The sequence below is a fragment of the Simochromis diagramma genome, unplaced genomic scaffold (assembly GCF_900408965.1).
Source record: "Simochromis diagramma unplaced genomic scaffold, fSimDia1.1 OVJJ01000685.1, whole genome shotgun sequence".
Lineage (NCBI taxonomy): Eukaryota > Metazoa > Chordata > Actinopteri > Cichliformes > Cichlidae > Simochromis > Simochromis diagramma.
The window spans coordinates 7081107-7097697 of NW_024387477.1; the positions used below are offsets into that span (position 1 = coordinate 7081107).

The 16591-nt window shown below is 40.4% G+C and overlaps 3 protein-coding genes across 3 annotated transcripts; 1 reads left to right on the plus strand and 2 right to left on the minus strand.

Annotated features, from left to right (window-relative positions):
* Nucleotides 1-684: 684 nt before the first annotated feature.
* Nucleotides 685-1470, plus strand: atoh1b (atonal bHLH transcription factor 1b). Its single transcript, XM_040016058.1, has one exon. It carries the CDS (start codon nucleotides 685-687, stop codon nucleotides 1468-1470), a length of 786 nt encoding a protein of 261 aa, XP_039871992.1.
* dok3 (docking protein 3) lies at nucleotides 1334-7376 on the minus strand. The gene is made up of 5 exons (XM_040015685.1): nucleotides 7091-7376; nucleotides 5996-6298; nucleotides 5611-5701; nucleotides 3628-3815; nucleotides 1334-3234 (listed from the first exon to the last, which is right to left on the minus strand). Exons 1-5 carry the CDS (start codon nucleotides 7145-7147, stop codon nucleotides 2368-2370), a joined length of 1506 nt encoding a protein of 501 aa, XP_039871619.1. The 5' UTR covers nucleotides 7148-7376; the 3' UTR covers nucleotides 1334-2367.
* Nucleotides 7377-7498: 122 nt separating this feature from the next.
* On the minus strand, nucleotides 7499-15729 carry ddx41 (DEAD (Asp-Glu-Ala-Asp) box polypeptide 41). Its single transcript, XM_040015684.1, has 17 exons — nucleotides 15525-15729; nucleotides 13854-13949; nucleotides 13480-13630; nucleotides 13293-13367; nucleotides 13109-13169; nucleotides 12884-13020; nucleotides 12723-12795; nucleotides 12489-12642; nucleotides 11120-11256; nucleotides 10680-10842; nucleotides 10075-10206; nucleotides 9892-9963; nucleotides 9706-9802; nucleotides 8615-8764; nucleotides 8446-8517; nucleotides 8001-8111; nucleotides 7499-7856 (listed from the first exon to the last, which is right to left on the minus strand). Exons 1-17 carry the CDS (start codon nucleotides 15549-15551, stop codon nucleotides 7720-7722), a joined length of 1845 nt encoding a protein of 614 aa, XP_039871618.1. The 5' UTR covers nucleotides 15552-15729; the 3' UTR covers nucleotides 7499-7719.
* Nucleotides 15730-16591: the final 862 nt, after the last annotated feature.

Below are 16591 nucleotides of genomic sequence, written 5' to 3' on the forward strand. Positions count from 1 at the left end.
ACTGTTTGTTTGAGAACAAACTTGGACGTTTGTTTTCCACAACCACAGCTCTCAGCGGGTCAGAACCAATCACGAGTCGGTTACTGCGCTCGTGAGAAAGAGGCCGAAATGCATTTTCCATGGAAAGGATGATGATGATGACTTTATAGAAAAATACATACTTACTATAGAAATATGACTAACACACTTGTGTAATTAAAAAGAAGACAAACTTTTTCCCATACAAGCTCGCGTTTATTAATATAGACACATAATATAGACTATAACTTAATTTATTACATAATCATTCATTCTCTATACATTTTCATTCATGAGTAGGGTGAGCTTCGTTAGGTAGAGCATAGGTCGGCTATTGCATGCTCTTAAATGATTAATACTCGTCTCTTTTTAGGGATAACAAGGTCGTGATTGAGTTACAATGCACAATAGGAGAAAAAGTCGAGCTTTGTCTAATTGTTCTTTGACAGACAGGGTCAGAGGGGATTGTGCGATTGGCTGCTGCCTCCTGAGGCTACAGTGCTGTCAGGGCTGTTTGCGGGCTGGGAGTGACACCAAGGTGACTACAGGGGAGGCTGTATAAATTGTAGGCGCAGCGCAAACCACTCCAGAGACTCGGGCACCGGCTGAAGCGAAAGTGCGACCTTTATATCCTGCCGTGCACGACCACATCAGGACACTGCAGTGATGGCTGCAAAAGCAGAACTTTCGAGCTGGTCGGAGTACCCAGAGGACTTCACTCTGCTGCAGCAGCATCACCACCAGCAGCACAACCTGGCCCACATCAGCTCCAAAGCCTGGATTTCCTCCACTTCAATCCGTGCGCTCTCAATTAGGGACGCGCACGCGGCTGCAGAGGCAGCAGGCATCTCGCGGGAGAAACTTGTGCCAGTGACCGAATTCACTGACCGCGTCACCACCAAAGGCATGACAGAGACAGACCCTGCTAAGGCGCCAGATGGATGCAAGACGAGCCACTTCGGCCCTCAGAGACACAGGCGCGTGGCGGCCAACGCCAGGGAGAGGAGGAGGATGCACGGGTTGAACAAAGCGTTTGACGAGCTCAGGAGTGTCATCCCCTCCCTGGAAAACGAGAAAAAGTTATCCAAATACGACACCCTCCAGATGGCGCAGATTTACATCACAGAGCTGTCTGAGCTCCTGGCCGGCGTGGTTCACCCAGAGTGCAGGAGTCCTCGTCCAGGCTCTGGAGACAAGACCTCCAGGAGGAGCCTGATTCACTCTCTGCTGCCAGCAGCCGCTGCACAGTCCCCGAAACCTCTGACCGGAGAGCAGCGAGACCCCTCCGCATCTATCGGTCATCTGATTTTACTTGGACCTACATCTGACATGGAATCAAATAAATCAGGCACTTGTTCCAGCAGCAGCGATGGGGAATATTCACATCTCAGTGACGCAGAGGAGGGTCAAAGCGGGAAACAGTGGCAGAAAGTCAGTGCCACTGACTTTTAACTTGTTTGGAGCTCTTTACAAGGCAGAAGATATCAGCTGACCAGCAGAGACGCTCTCACAGCATAAAGTCCTGTTTTTAATAATAGTTGAGATGCTGCACTACCTGTACAGGTAAAAGTACAGGTAAAACTCAGAAAAACCTGTTTGGATGTGATGGACTCTTGCAGGCCCTTTTTATGCACTTTATACTCTGAACCATTACTAGACACATTTCCAGTTTCATTAGTGACATTTGTCAAATAAAACAAACAAAAACAATAAACAAGTATTTTTCTATTTATGTATAGCGTATTTTATGATGGCTCTTTTGGTACAATAAAGATATACTTAACATAAGAGTGTGCTTTCTAAGTGGTTTTTATATGGACATTGTCAGCAAACACATGCAGTAATTACAGCAAAACACAATGTGGGTTATTGGTTTTTCCACTCTGTTTTACAGATACTGACAGTTGATGTGACAAATCCCTCCTGACTCTGCTTAAGAAACCAAACTGATTCCAGAGAGGATGATAATGAAGATGATGTGTAGCGCATTAAACATAACAAGGCGAGGTCGTTTGTTTTCTCTCCCAGCTTTCCCATTATGAAACGGTGCGGGCAAATGCTCGCCCACCTTCTCAGTTAATGTCACATTAAAGGTATTCGCCTAGCATTCCCGCAGAAGAAAACAAAATAAATCTCTCTTTTTGGCAACAGCATTTGCAGATTAAAAAGTATTCCAGATGCATCTTTCATATAACAAGCTGCAAAAACAATCAAACACTTGTGAGCCAGAATGCCTAACTGCATGTTCCCAGTGGAGGGGATTTTATAGAAGTAAAGAAACTAATTGTGTTTTATGACAATTTATCACAGATAAAATTGTCCTGTCTAGTCTGTCTGTTAACTGATAGTCTACTGAGAAAATGTGAGGCTGCTTGCTCCGTAGGGAAGAGGAGGCTGGAACTTTGCCAAGTCCTTAGAAATGATTTCTGCCAGCCTGTGTTTAAAACTGCCAGGCACCTCTGAGGGGGTAACTTGAGCAGAGGAGCTATTGGCCTCCTCAGTCTCATTCAAATCGTCTTCATCGTAGTCTGCTTGTGTATTGTATTCTGGCTGGAAGGAGTTATTCACAGGGAGCGCATGCTGGTTTTGGGGTTTGGCTAAGGAGTAAGTGGATGATAAGGGAGGAGGTGGGGGTACAGGCAATGGTAAGGGGGGATAGGAAGGCTCCTGCTGGAGATTTGTCAGAGAATTTACTTTTTTTATCCCTGAATAAATGCAATCTGAATTATCTGCCTCGGCTTTTCTCATCAAAGGAGGCGTGCCTCTCGGTAAGTTGCAGTAAATGCTGTCCTCAATATTGTTATCCAGATTTAGAGCCTCCAGGGAATAGCACCATTCATCCTCATCCTCAGATTCCTCTGCCACAGCCTCGTTGCTGCCCAAGAGAGGAGGCTTGAGTGATAGCTGTTTTATCTGCTGCACAGGGTCGTCATAAATGGGGTAATCGCCGGTAAACTTGTCCTCTGTGTCGGCTGAAACATCTGGAAAACTGTAGATGGAAGGGTCGACGAAAGAGTGAGCTGTGGCAGGCGGGGGAGCAGGAAATGGGTCAATTAATGATCTTCTGTTGGCACTGGGAGGCTGCACTGCTGTATTCCTCTCCACTGTGCACTGCTTAGATATAGTCTGAAAGATCTGGGGACCATGCTGGGTCAGAAACATGAACACGCCTTGTCCTGACTTGCAGCGACGACCTGCTTCGATGCTGAATCCCCCCTGCAATCACAGCCAAAGATCCTCATGTTAGGAAATACATTTGCCATTTTATAAAATATGCAATACTTCAGCTTTTAATTTTTTATTTTTTTTTGCAGCAGCAGAATAAACAAACGAGTAGCAGCATGTTAATTAGTGAGCTTTAGAGATTTTGCTGCCTTTGAACAAAGCCAGAGTAGCTGTTTTCCTCTGTTTCTGGTCTAACAAGCTGCTGGCTGTCGCTTCATATTTAGAGTACAAACAGAGTGGTAGTAATTTTTTTCTTCCAACTCTTGGCACAAAAGTCAATGAGTGTGTTTTACAAAGCTTTTCCCTTTGAGAAATTCTAAATAAACCCACTGGAATACCTGGTTTATCATCAGCATAGGGACTGCACAACATCTAGTGCTTTACCTCAATCTGACCAAATTTGCGTAGGAGCTTGTATGGCCAGTCGAAGATGATGTAACGAGTTCTCATGTCCAGCAGCTCTATTGCCTCCCCTTCTATGGAGACCAGGTACTTCCCAGACAGCTTGCACCTCTTGGACGCCTCTGTGCTCTGGATGGTTACTTGGTACTGGTTTGGAGGAAGCGTCAGCTCTAAAGACAGGAACACATGACATCACACAAGGGTTAGTGTTTCGCAACTACACACAAAGGGTTGGGGGTTTTTTTTCCCCCCCACAAGAGGTCTGAGCAGCACAGGAAATAAATGCACACCAAATACTTTTTAATTTTGAAAAATCTGATTTAAAATTGCTTGCCTTCTACTAATCTCTCTGTGAGGCTGGCTTTTCTGGATTGTTGAGAAGTGTAATCCATTAGGAAATGAAGAGAAATGCATTTGTATAAGTCAGAGCTTGCTGACGCTGATACATTCTGGCTTTCATGTTTGAATAAATTAGCGGCTGTAGCGCCCGCTCCCATATATATAGGGAATTTCTGCTGATGTGTTGAATTTATGATGCTGTGAAATATTTCCATCCATTTTCTTCTCTGCTTATCCTACCGAAATATCTCTTTTTTATTATAATATACTCACAGGTTTAGGCTTATTAATGGGGAATTTACAAGTAATAATAATAAATCAAATTATCGCCCATTATATCCTTTGGTTGTGGAAGCACTTCAGTCACCAAGTTACCTGCTGACGTCAACTGAGTAATTTTGTTACAGTGTTGGAAACCGGAAGAAACGTCACTGATCAGAGAGTCAGACAGACTGTTAAAGGATTTGTTTGAAGGTGATCTATCGTTAGTGCTTGTAAAATCTGTGGGAAGGCAAAAACACTGGGTAAAGCGGGCTGCCTTTGAAACAGGAAGTTGGTCTTAAGCTGTGGTTTTGCTTACGATGAACCCTTGTGATACGTTTCTTAACCTGTCTGACGTATTTGAGGGCTGTACAGTGATGCTGAGCTTGGTGGGGAGGATGCAAACATATTCATCATTTTTAGAACATAACTGCCCTCGCAGGGGTTGTTTATCTTTTCATTTATATCACTTCCTGCTTAAAAACAAAACAAACAAAAAAAACCCCAACCCTGCAAGTACCTTCCTCAAAACATGCGATAAAGTGGCACAGGTCGTTAAGTTTTGTAAGCTCATTAAAGCCTTTGAAAGTTTAATGTGAGCTAGTACACCGCAATAAAACCCTGATAAAGAAACGGCTGGCCATATTTATAACTGGGGAGTAAGTCGAAGTATTTTTGTAATGTAACTTTTCAAATCTATTAGCAGTGTAGCAAAAACGGGCTAAAATGAAACACCAGTAAAATGCAAGCTGATTGCTGGAGGAGGTTGGCGTTGACGAAGGAGTCAAACACCATACTTTTAGCTCTATAGTTATGCTTATTATTGGGGAATTTGGAAGTAATAGCAACAAATGTAATTTCTAGCTATTATATCCTGACTTTGAAACTAGGTTTCTCAAAACATGTGATAAAGTGGCATAGGTGTGTTATTTTAATTAAAATAGACCCTTTCACAACAATAACCTTGAGTTAATATTACTTGTATCAGAAATTCTGGCAACGTGTTCCTGTGTGCAAATAACATTACTATGGACACCTGATTGCTTCTCTGTGCCATGCTCCTGGATGTAAATAGCCACACTGGCTCTTCCAACCTGGGTGTGAATAGTAAATTAGTAAAATAAAGAAAAGTCTAAAATAGTTCCTTGTATATTCGGGGAAAAAATTACACCAACCTTCCCCTTTTTCTTACCTCATCTTCTAAGACTAGTAGTTTTCACGCACTCTCTTATTAACCAGTACACAGAGTTCAACAGGTGTGTGTAGGACGAATAGACAAGCTACAGAAATAAGACCTGCACATTTTTATTTGTTTTCGATTTCTTGTGCCTGATCCCTAATCATGTGTAGACGTGCTTGCATTACCGCTTTTCCAAGATGCATAAAGATCATTGTCCGCCATGGTCAAGCCATTATCTTGCTCAAAATCCCCTTTGTCTGATTCTCCAGGATCCTTCTGTAAACAGTGGCATGGTAAACATTACATGGAGTGTACAAGTACCTCTTATCACTGTTTTATGGCTTTAAAGTGGTAAGATGCAAGAAGGTACATAGCTTGTGCAAGCACAAGAATTAGAGAAGTAAAAGGGACAGAAGTTACAGATACTGCATTAACTTCCTTATTATGCTACTTGTCTCTGGATGTGGGCAGAGTCTGTCCTTACTGACCTTTCCCAAAAATTAAAACCTAACCTGTGACATAAAAGGAAAGGTCATATTTGTACTGTTCAGGATTGGAGATGTGTGATACCTGGAAGGCTAGATGACAGAGGGCATTCACCCAGTCCTGGCTTGATGTGGAGGCTAAGATGTAGGTTGACTGTGTGGTGTTTAGGTAGAAGGCTGTGCAGCCAGCCGGGCAAGACTCCTTTGGTGCAAACGTGACACTGAGACAGTCAATTAGACGCACGACTTTTCTTTCTGGTGTTTTCTGCCGGCCGATCCGTTTCTGCTCGGTAACACAGCTGCTGTCAGCTACAGCATAGAACTCCAATCGGCCAACCCCCTGAGAGCTGGGTTTATAAAGCACCATCCACATTTTCCGCCATGTTTTCTGATGAAATGATAAAAAGTGACTATTAATAAGTGGGAGGTAATAAGACATTAAGCAAGAATGGTATCTTTCCTTTGTGGCTACACACACACACACATATTATATATATATATATATATATATATATATATATATATATATATATATATATATATATATATCATTATTTACTATCTGTAGGAGATCTTAAGTAGAAATGGTCCTCTGTCCATCACAGGTTACTTTCACAGAACAAATGAGCCGCTGTTCAGTGATGCCAGGATGTTCACAAACCACAGCCTGACATATACAAAACAGCTGTAAGACTTAAATACTATGATACACAGGTATAGTAAGTCTTGGTTATTGATATTTAACGCTGTTTAGTATATAAAAGAACAAATATAAGATCTTTACTACTTTATCCACATATCCACGCATGACTTTTTAAACATTCAACAGATTTAGCTTCACACTCACCTTTCTCTTACTTAATGTAGCGGAAGGATTATTCATTTTCATGTAGGTTAATGTTCCTGTGACTCTACTGCTGCCAAACTGGGTTAAAGGATGAAATACTCACACTGATCTGAGTGCAAGAGCGCTCGGTTATACACTAAAGTTTTAGACTTTCATGAAATACTAAAAATGATTTTGAGATACAGCTCTTGGTTATGTCAGCGTTTAACAAATTAAATGGGACTAAACATTTCCATTAGATTTACTACTAGAGTCACTAACGCCTTTTGATCAACTAGCAGGTAAGAAACAAGTCGATATATTCCACATGTGATGAATGCCTATAAAACTTACTTTTCCAAATTTGACAGCTTGAAGGTACAGCATTCCCTCTTTGAAGATGACCTCCATGCTTGTGAGCGCTGACTGTGAAAACCTGTAGTCTCTTACACCAGTCGCTGCTCTGTGGCCAAAATGAAACTGCCAACGAAGTTAAAATTAGGTTCCTTTGGCCACAAGAATAAATGTTTCCTTTACGTCACTAACAGCCTTTATTTTCTTGCATACTTTGGTGTGTGATAAAGTATCTCTCTGATCTGCATTTTAGCTGTTGCGAAAGTGTGCTGCTGTTGTCTTGTGTCAACTTCCCTTTGCATTTGTCTATATCTTGTAGCAACTTCCTCACCATACGACACTTAAGCCACACCTGTCACTTTTTCCAGAAGACACAGACAAAAGAAATGTACACAAAAGAAAAACAAGAACAAATATAGTGGTTTTATTTACAGAGCTGTAGAAATCTATGCTACAAAGTGAGAAAACTGACGGAAAGGCGAAGCAATCGGTCATCTCATCTACAATGTTGGGAGGGCTATAATATCCACTTCCTTTCTTTGGTGATGTGACACATTGCTGTACAGTTTCCTCAGAAATGCTTTCAAAGTTATATTCAGCACTGGAGAATCTTGCCCCTAATGAAAGACTTAGAAGTCCATTGAGCTATGAGCCAGGTAGTCTTTCCTTCCAATGTTGGTGACCTGCTTGGTCTGCATGGCCTCCAGCTTGGGACAGTCTGTAATACGATGACCAAGACCACCACAGAATGTACATCCTCTCTCGCCTGAAGAAAGAAAGAAGAATCTGATGTAAGGAAAGGATTGTAAAGAACGCAACTGGCTTCAGTCATATCACACGAGGCAGTCAATATTCAAAAAGAAACCAAAAAACATGATTAAGGAGTAGCTATTGAGGTGGGACAACTCGCCTCCGATGTCCAGCATGGTCTCGTCTCCGGTCTGGAGTACCTGGAGGACTGGGGGAACTTTCTGCTTGGCTTCAACAAGCAGAGCTTTCAGATCCATCAGAACGGATTCATCTATAAACAAACACATAGACTGGTTAAATTTTAACTGTACTTAAACACTGATCCACCTAACTAAATTTATTACAATAAGTTATTTCACATTAAAAAGCCGGCACCACTTCAGCTATGCCATGCCTGTATGAGTAAATTACCATGTTTAAAACCATACAGTGGTGTTTCAAAGACATCCAGTATCTGTAATTACTGGACAAACCTTAACGACGTTACTTTTTTACTTTGGTCAGCGACATAAATAGAGCATGGCTTACACTGGCTAGCATTCTCAGAGAGGTTACTCTCCCTCCTTAGTAATCAATCTAATTTTATCTTTAGGTTGTGTCCTTACCGCAGCCTTTATTGATGAAAGTTGTGGCAATTCCAGTTTTGCCCGATCGTCCAGTTCTTCCTATTCTATGGACTGAAACGGGAAAATTTTGTCAAATCAGCTTGAGAAATTTTAGAAGAACTAACAAATACGTGATGAAGGTAAAGCCATATGCATATTATTCTCTTACCATAGTTTTCTATCTCTTCTGGCATGTCATAGTTCACTACATGCTGAATAGCTGGGAAATCCAGACCCTTGGAGGCAACATCAGTGGCCACTAACACATCTTTTTTTCCTTCTTTGAATGCTTCAATGGCTTTTGTTCTTTCCTCTTGATCTAGAAAAATACAGAAATTTATCTCAATAAAAACAACATTTTCTAAGAAGCAGAAACAATTCTGCATCACCGGAACCCATGAAGCAGAAACCATGAAGGTGACATTTGCAAGAAAGATGGCATCTAGTGGTGATGATGAGCAACTACAAAACAACAAAGATAAGGCTTTGCACATACTAAATACATTTACCAGCCACTTGATTAGGTACACCTGGCAGAATTTCAATGCAGTCAGGCATGCAGACATGGCCAAAATTACTTGCTGAATTTCAAACTGAGCATTATGTAAATGACTTTCCGCATGAGATACTTACTGGTACCGAAAGTGCTGACTTACAGGGATTTTCTCACACAACCATCTTTAGGGTTTACAGAGAATGCTGCCATCCTGCCTTTTATCAACAATTCAGGCTAATGGTGGTTGCACATAGAGACACAATTTGGGCCCCTTAGTGCCAACTGAACACTATTTAAACACCACAGCCTACCTAAATATTCCTGCTGACCAAGTCTTTCCCTTTAAGACCACAATATATCCACCTTCTACTTGCTGCTTCAAGCAGGATAAACCTCCAGGTTGCAAAGCTCAGATTATCTCAAGCTGGTTTCTTGAACATAACAGTGAGTTCACTGAATTCAAATGGCCCCCACAGTCACCAGATCGCAATCCAACAGAGCACCTTTGAGGTGTGGTAGTACAGGGGAGTCACATCATGGATGTGCAGCCGACATATCAGCAGTAATTGTGTGATGCTATTGCAATCACGTCAATATGGACCAGAGTCTTTGAGGGATGTTTCCAGTAGCTTGTTGAAGTTGCCATAAAGAATTAAGGCAGCTCTGAAGGAAAAAGGTTCCAAGGTTTCATGGTACTAGCAAGGTGCACATAATGAACTGGCACTCTGACAATGATTTCAATGAAATATTTAGACTCTGCATACCTTTTCCACCATGTATGGCCACTGCCTCTACTCCTTTAAGCAGCAGATACTCATGGATGGCATCTACATCCGCCTTTTTCTCAGCAAATATCAGCACCTGTCAGAATGAAAAAGGACTTGTGACGTGTTGCTTTAATTCTTTATAAGAACTCTTTATAAAAGTGTCAAACACGTGAAAGTACGAACTGGAGGAGACGTTTTCTGGAGACACTCTAAGAGGTACACCATCTTAGCCTCTTCTTTGACGTACTCCACTTCCTGCACACACATAAAAATATTTATTTCATTAATATTTTTACATATGTATTTGGAAGGCAAACCATATCTGTGACTGAGACAAATGACTATTTTAGTGAAAGATAAAGTCACCTGGATGACATCCAAGCTGGCAGCTCCTGCTCTGCCCACGTTAATAGTAATGGGTTTGACCAGTGCACTCTTGGCAAAGTTCTGGATTTTCTTGGGCATAGTGGCACTGAAAAGCAGGGTTTGTCTTTGACCCTAGATTAGGAAACAAACAGAAAGCAAATGTTTTCATGAAAAATTGGCATGAAAATAAAAAATCCAGCATCAACTGGAAGAAATATTTCTTTGCAACTGCTAGTAGAGCTTATATTATGAAGAAATGTATTACCTCTGACTACCTGGAAACTGATGTCTCAAAAGCAGTTAAAGTCAGACTGAATGGAGAACTTTAGTGAGTGCAGTAACAACAAAAAGCCTATTGTACTCTGCCAAGGTGTGGATTTGTGAAACGAGAAAAAAGGAATTTATTGTTATGTTTGAGAGAAGCAGAGGAATCTCAGTTCTCTAGTGTAAAAAACATTATGCTGTCTGGCCTTGGTAGGCTGGCTTTGTAAAGCTACTTATCTGGTGAAGGATAGAGCAAGCACAACACAGAAAAATGGATGAGGAAAAACTACTGCAATAGTGCTGTAACATTTAAAAGCTAGAGCCATGAAGGACTGCCTCACCTTGAAGTAAGAGAAGATGGTTCGGATGTCTTCTTCAAAACCCATATCTATCATCCTGTCAGCTTCATCCAAAGCCAAGTAGCGACAGATGTCCAGACCCACCATCTTCTTCTGCAGCAAGTCCATCAATCTTCCAGGTGTAGCAACCATCATATGGACGCCGCTTTAACCAAGACAGAGTTGGAGAGAAAATTAGTCCACAACATCACATGACATTTTGGCTTTTTAAAGTGTAGTAGTGTAGTACTATCAGTGTTTAGGTAGTAATGCTTTTGAGCTTTATGCATGCTGTATGTTAAAGCACTGATTCAGGAACACGTCACTTTTTTTGTTCCTCGCTGAACGTTAGGGCTGAATCGTGCAATTTTTTGCTTGACACTGAAATGGGAATTCTGGTTGAAATCCAGATTTTTTTTCACAACACCTTCAGCTGTACTTACTGTTTTACTACCTCCATCTGCTCCTTGACAGACATTCCTCCGATGCAGAGGGCTGTGCGCAGCTGAGGAGCTCCCTCCTCCTCCAGCAGCTTGCAGTAATACTCTATGATGCCATGTGTCTGCCTCGCCAGCTCTCGCTGCAATAACACACCGGGTTATAAAACACACACAGGATTCAGGAGTCAGAGGGATGAGAAAAACAGAGGTTCTCAAAGCTAATGTCATCTTTTCCAAAGGGCACGAAAAATTCACAGTGCATGAATATTTGAAAAGGCTTTGTTTCCTCTATTTAGATCATAGTATGCTACAACTGCCCATAATTAACAGTATTGGTAATTACCTATATTATTTTTTTATGTTACATTTTATGTTACAGTGGAACCCCGACTTACGAATACCCCATTTAACGAAAAATTCAAGTTACAAAGGCACTTAACGGCAATATTTCTGCCAGTGTTACGGCAAAATGCCTGTGTAACAAAATCCGCTGGCTCTGATTGGCTGAGCCCAGAATACCCACAATGCCGAATCATGTGACAACCCCCTTGGCTTTCGTACTTGCGCTTCGCTGTTCCACTTGAACGATGTATTGTTGTTGCAGTTAGCAATTAGCCTATAGCCCATCGTTCACTCAAAAGGCGCGATGGGTGCTTCGACTTACGAAAATTTTCGACTTACGAAAGACCCTCTGGAACGAATTAATTTCGCAAGTCAGGGTTCCACTGTATCATTTATTAATTTGGCAGTATGCACAAGTTCATTAATCAAAATTATATTTATACAGCTAATATATAATTTTACAAAAAAAGCAGAAACATTAGTAAACTAATAGCTCTTTTGGAATCACCTCATTGGTGCAAAAATATAATTTTTATGAATGTCAAACTGTCATCTTTGGGAGTTATTTGCAGGCACTGTTTTATTTGCATTGAATTACACCTGCCTATGACAGTAAGCACTATCTTCAGCTATAGTTTAGCTAAGGTTTCTTTTTAGTAGCAAGGCCTCTGGAAAAAGACTTTGCTGCTGAAATATACACTTTGAGTATTTGATTTTGAGGAGATAGCACTCCTAGAGTACAAACATGAAAGTGGCCCCACATGAGGCCATTTTCTCTGAGATTTCACCCTGAAGCCCAGAACAGCACAATGAAGGTGAACATTTTTTAATGTCCATTAATCAACATCTTGAATTCTATTTTTAAAAATATATATTATTAGTAGGTAATTTTAGTAAAAGTAATAGTTTTGGTCTAAAAACCATGAATGTGCATCAGTGGTACATTTTAAGAAATGAAGGAATACATTTATCAGATATTTAAATTTACGTGAAATGACCGATATAAATGTGCTGATTATGTTTTTCTTACTGAAGGACAGATGATAAGTCCATATGGTCCCTCTCTCTTAAAGAAAGGCAGTCTTTTCTCTTGCTCCAGCGCGAACATGATGATCGGCAGAGTGAAGACCAAAGTCTTTCCTGATCCAGTGAAGGCGATTCCAATCATGTCTCTACCTGAAAGACTACAGACAAACAGGGTTCCTTTAAATGTACTTAAAAAATAGAATTTACATTACAGCCTTTGTATTCTATTTATACATACACTGTTGGGATTCCTTGTATTTGAATTGGTGTTGGGTGGATGATTCCCTTCTTTTTCAAACCTTTCAGAATTGCTGCAGGAAAAACAAACACAGATTTGTTGTCAGTTGATGATCACTGTGAACCATGAGTCAGTGTTTTTGATGTGCTGGGCGCTGTCACCTGGTGGAAACTTCATCTCTCTGAAGCTTTTGATAGGAGCTGGAATGCCGTCGCCATCAACCAGGATGTGAAATTTCTTCCTGACGCGCTCATGTCTGGTGTCTGGCATATTCAGGATGTAGCGTGGTGCTTTCCAGCTATACAATATATTTGGGACGAAAGAATATTAAAAAAGAAACTACAAAGAGAAACTGACTACATGGAATTCTGTGATAAGGAGCTTACCTTGTTTTTATAGGATCATCATATATGATACCTTTGGCCATTTCCTTCACAGACATCAGAGCTGACAGAAGAAGAGAGATGAAAGTTGCCAAAAGAACTTGTGCAAATTCAGATAGTTTACCACACTTTTCTCATGCCTACCAACATCTAATTCAAGAAGGCTAAACAGAAACCATTAGTTTACCTCTGCCCTCTGCAACACTCTCCAGGATCTTCTCCTCCTCTTTCAGCTGCTTCTCTTTGGCTGACTCCTTCCGAGCTGTAGGTATAAAAATAAAAACAAGGTCATAAAAAAACTTGTCAAGTTAAAAACTGAATAGTTAAACACAGAAGTATCAGACCAGAGAATGGGTCTACTTTGAACTAGATACCTTCTGCCTTTTCCTTGAGGTGTTGATGCTGGTCGAGGAGACTAATATGGGAGCGTGGACCAAGAGCCTCATCTTCATCCCTCTGTTCCTCCCCACTGTCCTTCTGTTCTTCATCCACCGCTTTCCCTCGCAAGCGCAACATCTTTTGTAGCTATTAAGTCAGAAAAGTTATAAATGTATTTAATTTTGATACATGTCACATTTTTAGAAGTTTTATTTATTAGAAAAAAAAAAACTGCAGTCAATGTGGATCAACCAGATCTAGTCAATTTCTCCAATCTACTCAATAAGGTCAATGTTTTCCCACTATGAAAACAAGAGTTGGCAGTTACTACCTGCATAAAACTCAATCAGAACAATGTTCAGTAACTCACCATTTGCTGTTTTCTGATTTTGACTGGAACATATGGAACGTAGTCGTCATCCTCCGATCCTTCTGAGCCAGTCCTTTCATCCTCGTCATGGGATCTCTGTGAAAATATATATACATATGCTAATTTACATATTATCAGCTACACAACTGCCTTAGTGTGTCTCTGTTATTCTCTAAGAGATATTGGCTCTCCACAGATACAACCAGGACCTTTGAATAAAACGTCTGCCACACAGAACATTATGGAGCACAAACCTGATGATATAAAAGCAGTCTGATGATGGTAGACTATTGATAGCATCCAAATAACAACCACGCTCTTATTTCATAAAATTATATTTACTGAACATCAATAGACACTCAAATCATATGCTTGTATATGACTAGTATGTCAGCGGTGTTGGGTACAAGGCATTATTGTAAGCATATTGTATCACACTACTATACTAACCTACTAACAACTTCTTAAACAACAACAACACATATTAATGTGCTTGTGTTTGCGTGTCCCTGTAAGCAGATGAGCAGCAGCATTCTGAGCCACTTGTAAACGTGACGGTGAAACCTGGTCGATAAAAACATAAAGTGCATTACTATAATCAAAGCAAGTGGTCACTAATCCATATTACACTCTCGTTAAGCCACAGAGATAAAAGTCAGGATGTGGGAACAATTTAACATCTTTTTCTTCCCTACAATAGACCGATTTCACTTCCCGTAGGGAGAAGGAAAAAGGTGTAGAAGTCTACAACTTTACAGAAGTGGAAATGTGAACATTATTTTTATTTTATTTCACAAAAGGACAGGAGCACGATGGTAATTTTGCATCAACTGCATTATACTGCTATCACAACACTTGCAAACATCTGCACAGCTAGCATGCTAACATGAAGCTAGAAAAGAACCCAGAGTGATGTCTTGATGGATGCTAAGTCATCCAGGAATCCCAGAAAGATGATTCAGATGGACAGAATAAACTTTCTGGCAACTCAGAGTTATGTTAAAGTGGAGTGTCAGCTGATCCCAGCTCAGCAGCCAGAACCTGATCGTCAACAGGTAACAAAGGCAGTGATGAGCAGTCATGCTTTGTAGCATCCATTTCTACATGCATCTACAGTAGAAGTCTCTTTCTTATTGTTGAATCATGAAGACTGAACTTAACTGAAGCGAGGCCTACAGTTCAGCCACACCTAGGAAGGTTCTCCACCAAGCTTTCTCCGTTTCACTATAATGCCTCTCACTGTGGTTGGCTCTAGTAACCCTTTTCAGACTGTTGGACGTCAGTGACTTTCTCTACATCATAGTATGATGCATTTCTTGTTTTCTTGCCCCAAAAGCTCGTTAATAATCGTAATTATTAAAGAATGAAATCTAATTTTTAAAATATTTTCAAGTTTCATCCACATACGTCAACTTTACGTCTTTATAGTAAATGTTTTAGCACTGCATCATGGCTAATGCTAATAGTAGCGATTTAATAAAAACGATTGTACAGAATTAAGATGAACCGTCTGTTATTCAACCACTTTAATTTGCTTCTATTAAGGTTGCCAAGTGAGCTCGACTCCAACAGATAGCAAAACGACTCGAAGATTAGGTTAAAGCTAGCTAATGTTACCGTTAGCTAACCCTGGTTAGCGTAGCATCTTTAAAGTATGGCTGTTTAACTTACCTTTTGAGGTCGGTTTTCGGTCTCCATTTTATTTAAGAATAACCTAACGTCCCTTTAAATGCCTTTGCTTCGAAGTTTTTCGGGAAAATACGAAAGCATACAATTTAACAAAAGTATCTAATCCGCATGTTTACACAGTACGCAGAGGAGAGGAAGCCTTGATACCGGACGGAGGGCTGGAAGGGTCAAAACTTAGCGAGCAATTTCCCAATCACGAAGCGCTTCAAGTAAATGCAGTAAAAGAGAAATGTAAAAAGCAAACACCACACTTTTTGTCAAAACTGTATTGTTTTTAATCTTTCCGAACGAAAGATTTTTCACAGTATCAAAAGTGATTTTTTTTCTTAAAAAAAAGAAGAAACAAGCCAACATACACTTGGCTATTACTGGTATAGTATAAATCTACATTCGAAACATTAAGATAATCTTCTCTAATTGAATATAACCTGGAAAGCATCAGAGATATTATATTAAAACAAAATCTCAGCACAGATTCAGGAAAAAAACAAAACATCATTCATTTCAATGAAAGCCATCAGCTAAAACATTGATACTGATGTGAAACTCAAGGCCGGTGTCAAAACCAAAGGTCTCCTTTGTGATATTTGCCATTGTAACATAGATGAAGATTGGGGTCTCACTGGGTTAGCTGAGGTGGAGGGTGCAATCGAGGTCACAGTAAAGGGAAAGTGAGTAATATGGTTGGAAAATGCATCCCAGACACAACCCATGACTAGGGCTCAAGTGGGCAAAAATTATTCATTCAGTATGTACAACAAACAAGGTTTTTTGTTCCAGTGGCAGAATGAACATTTCACACTGGTGTACTGTTACTGCTGGGATTCAGAAGGGTAAAAAAAGTGTTTGAGAAACCGTGTTCAAGGGTGTCCTTTTAAAGATATACACATACAGAGTGTATACTGGATATTACTTATAAGAGATAATTGTTCAAGACTAACATCACAGGAGGACTGACACTGAAGCGACAGACACTGAATTTTGGGACAGTGTTTAGATTTTTCTTTCATGCACGTCATGCATGGGGATGTATCTGCAGGGATACTTAA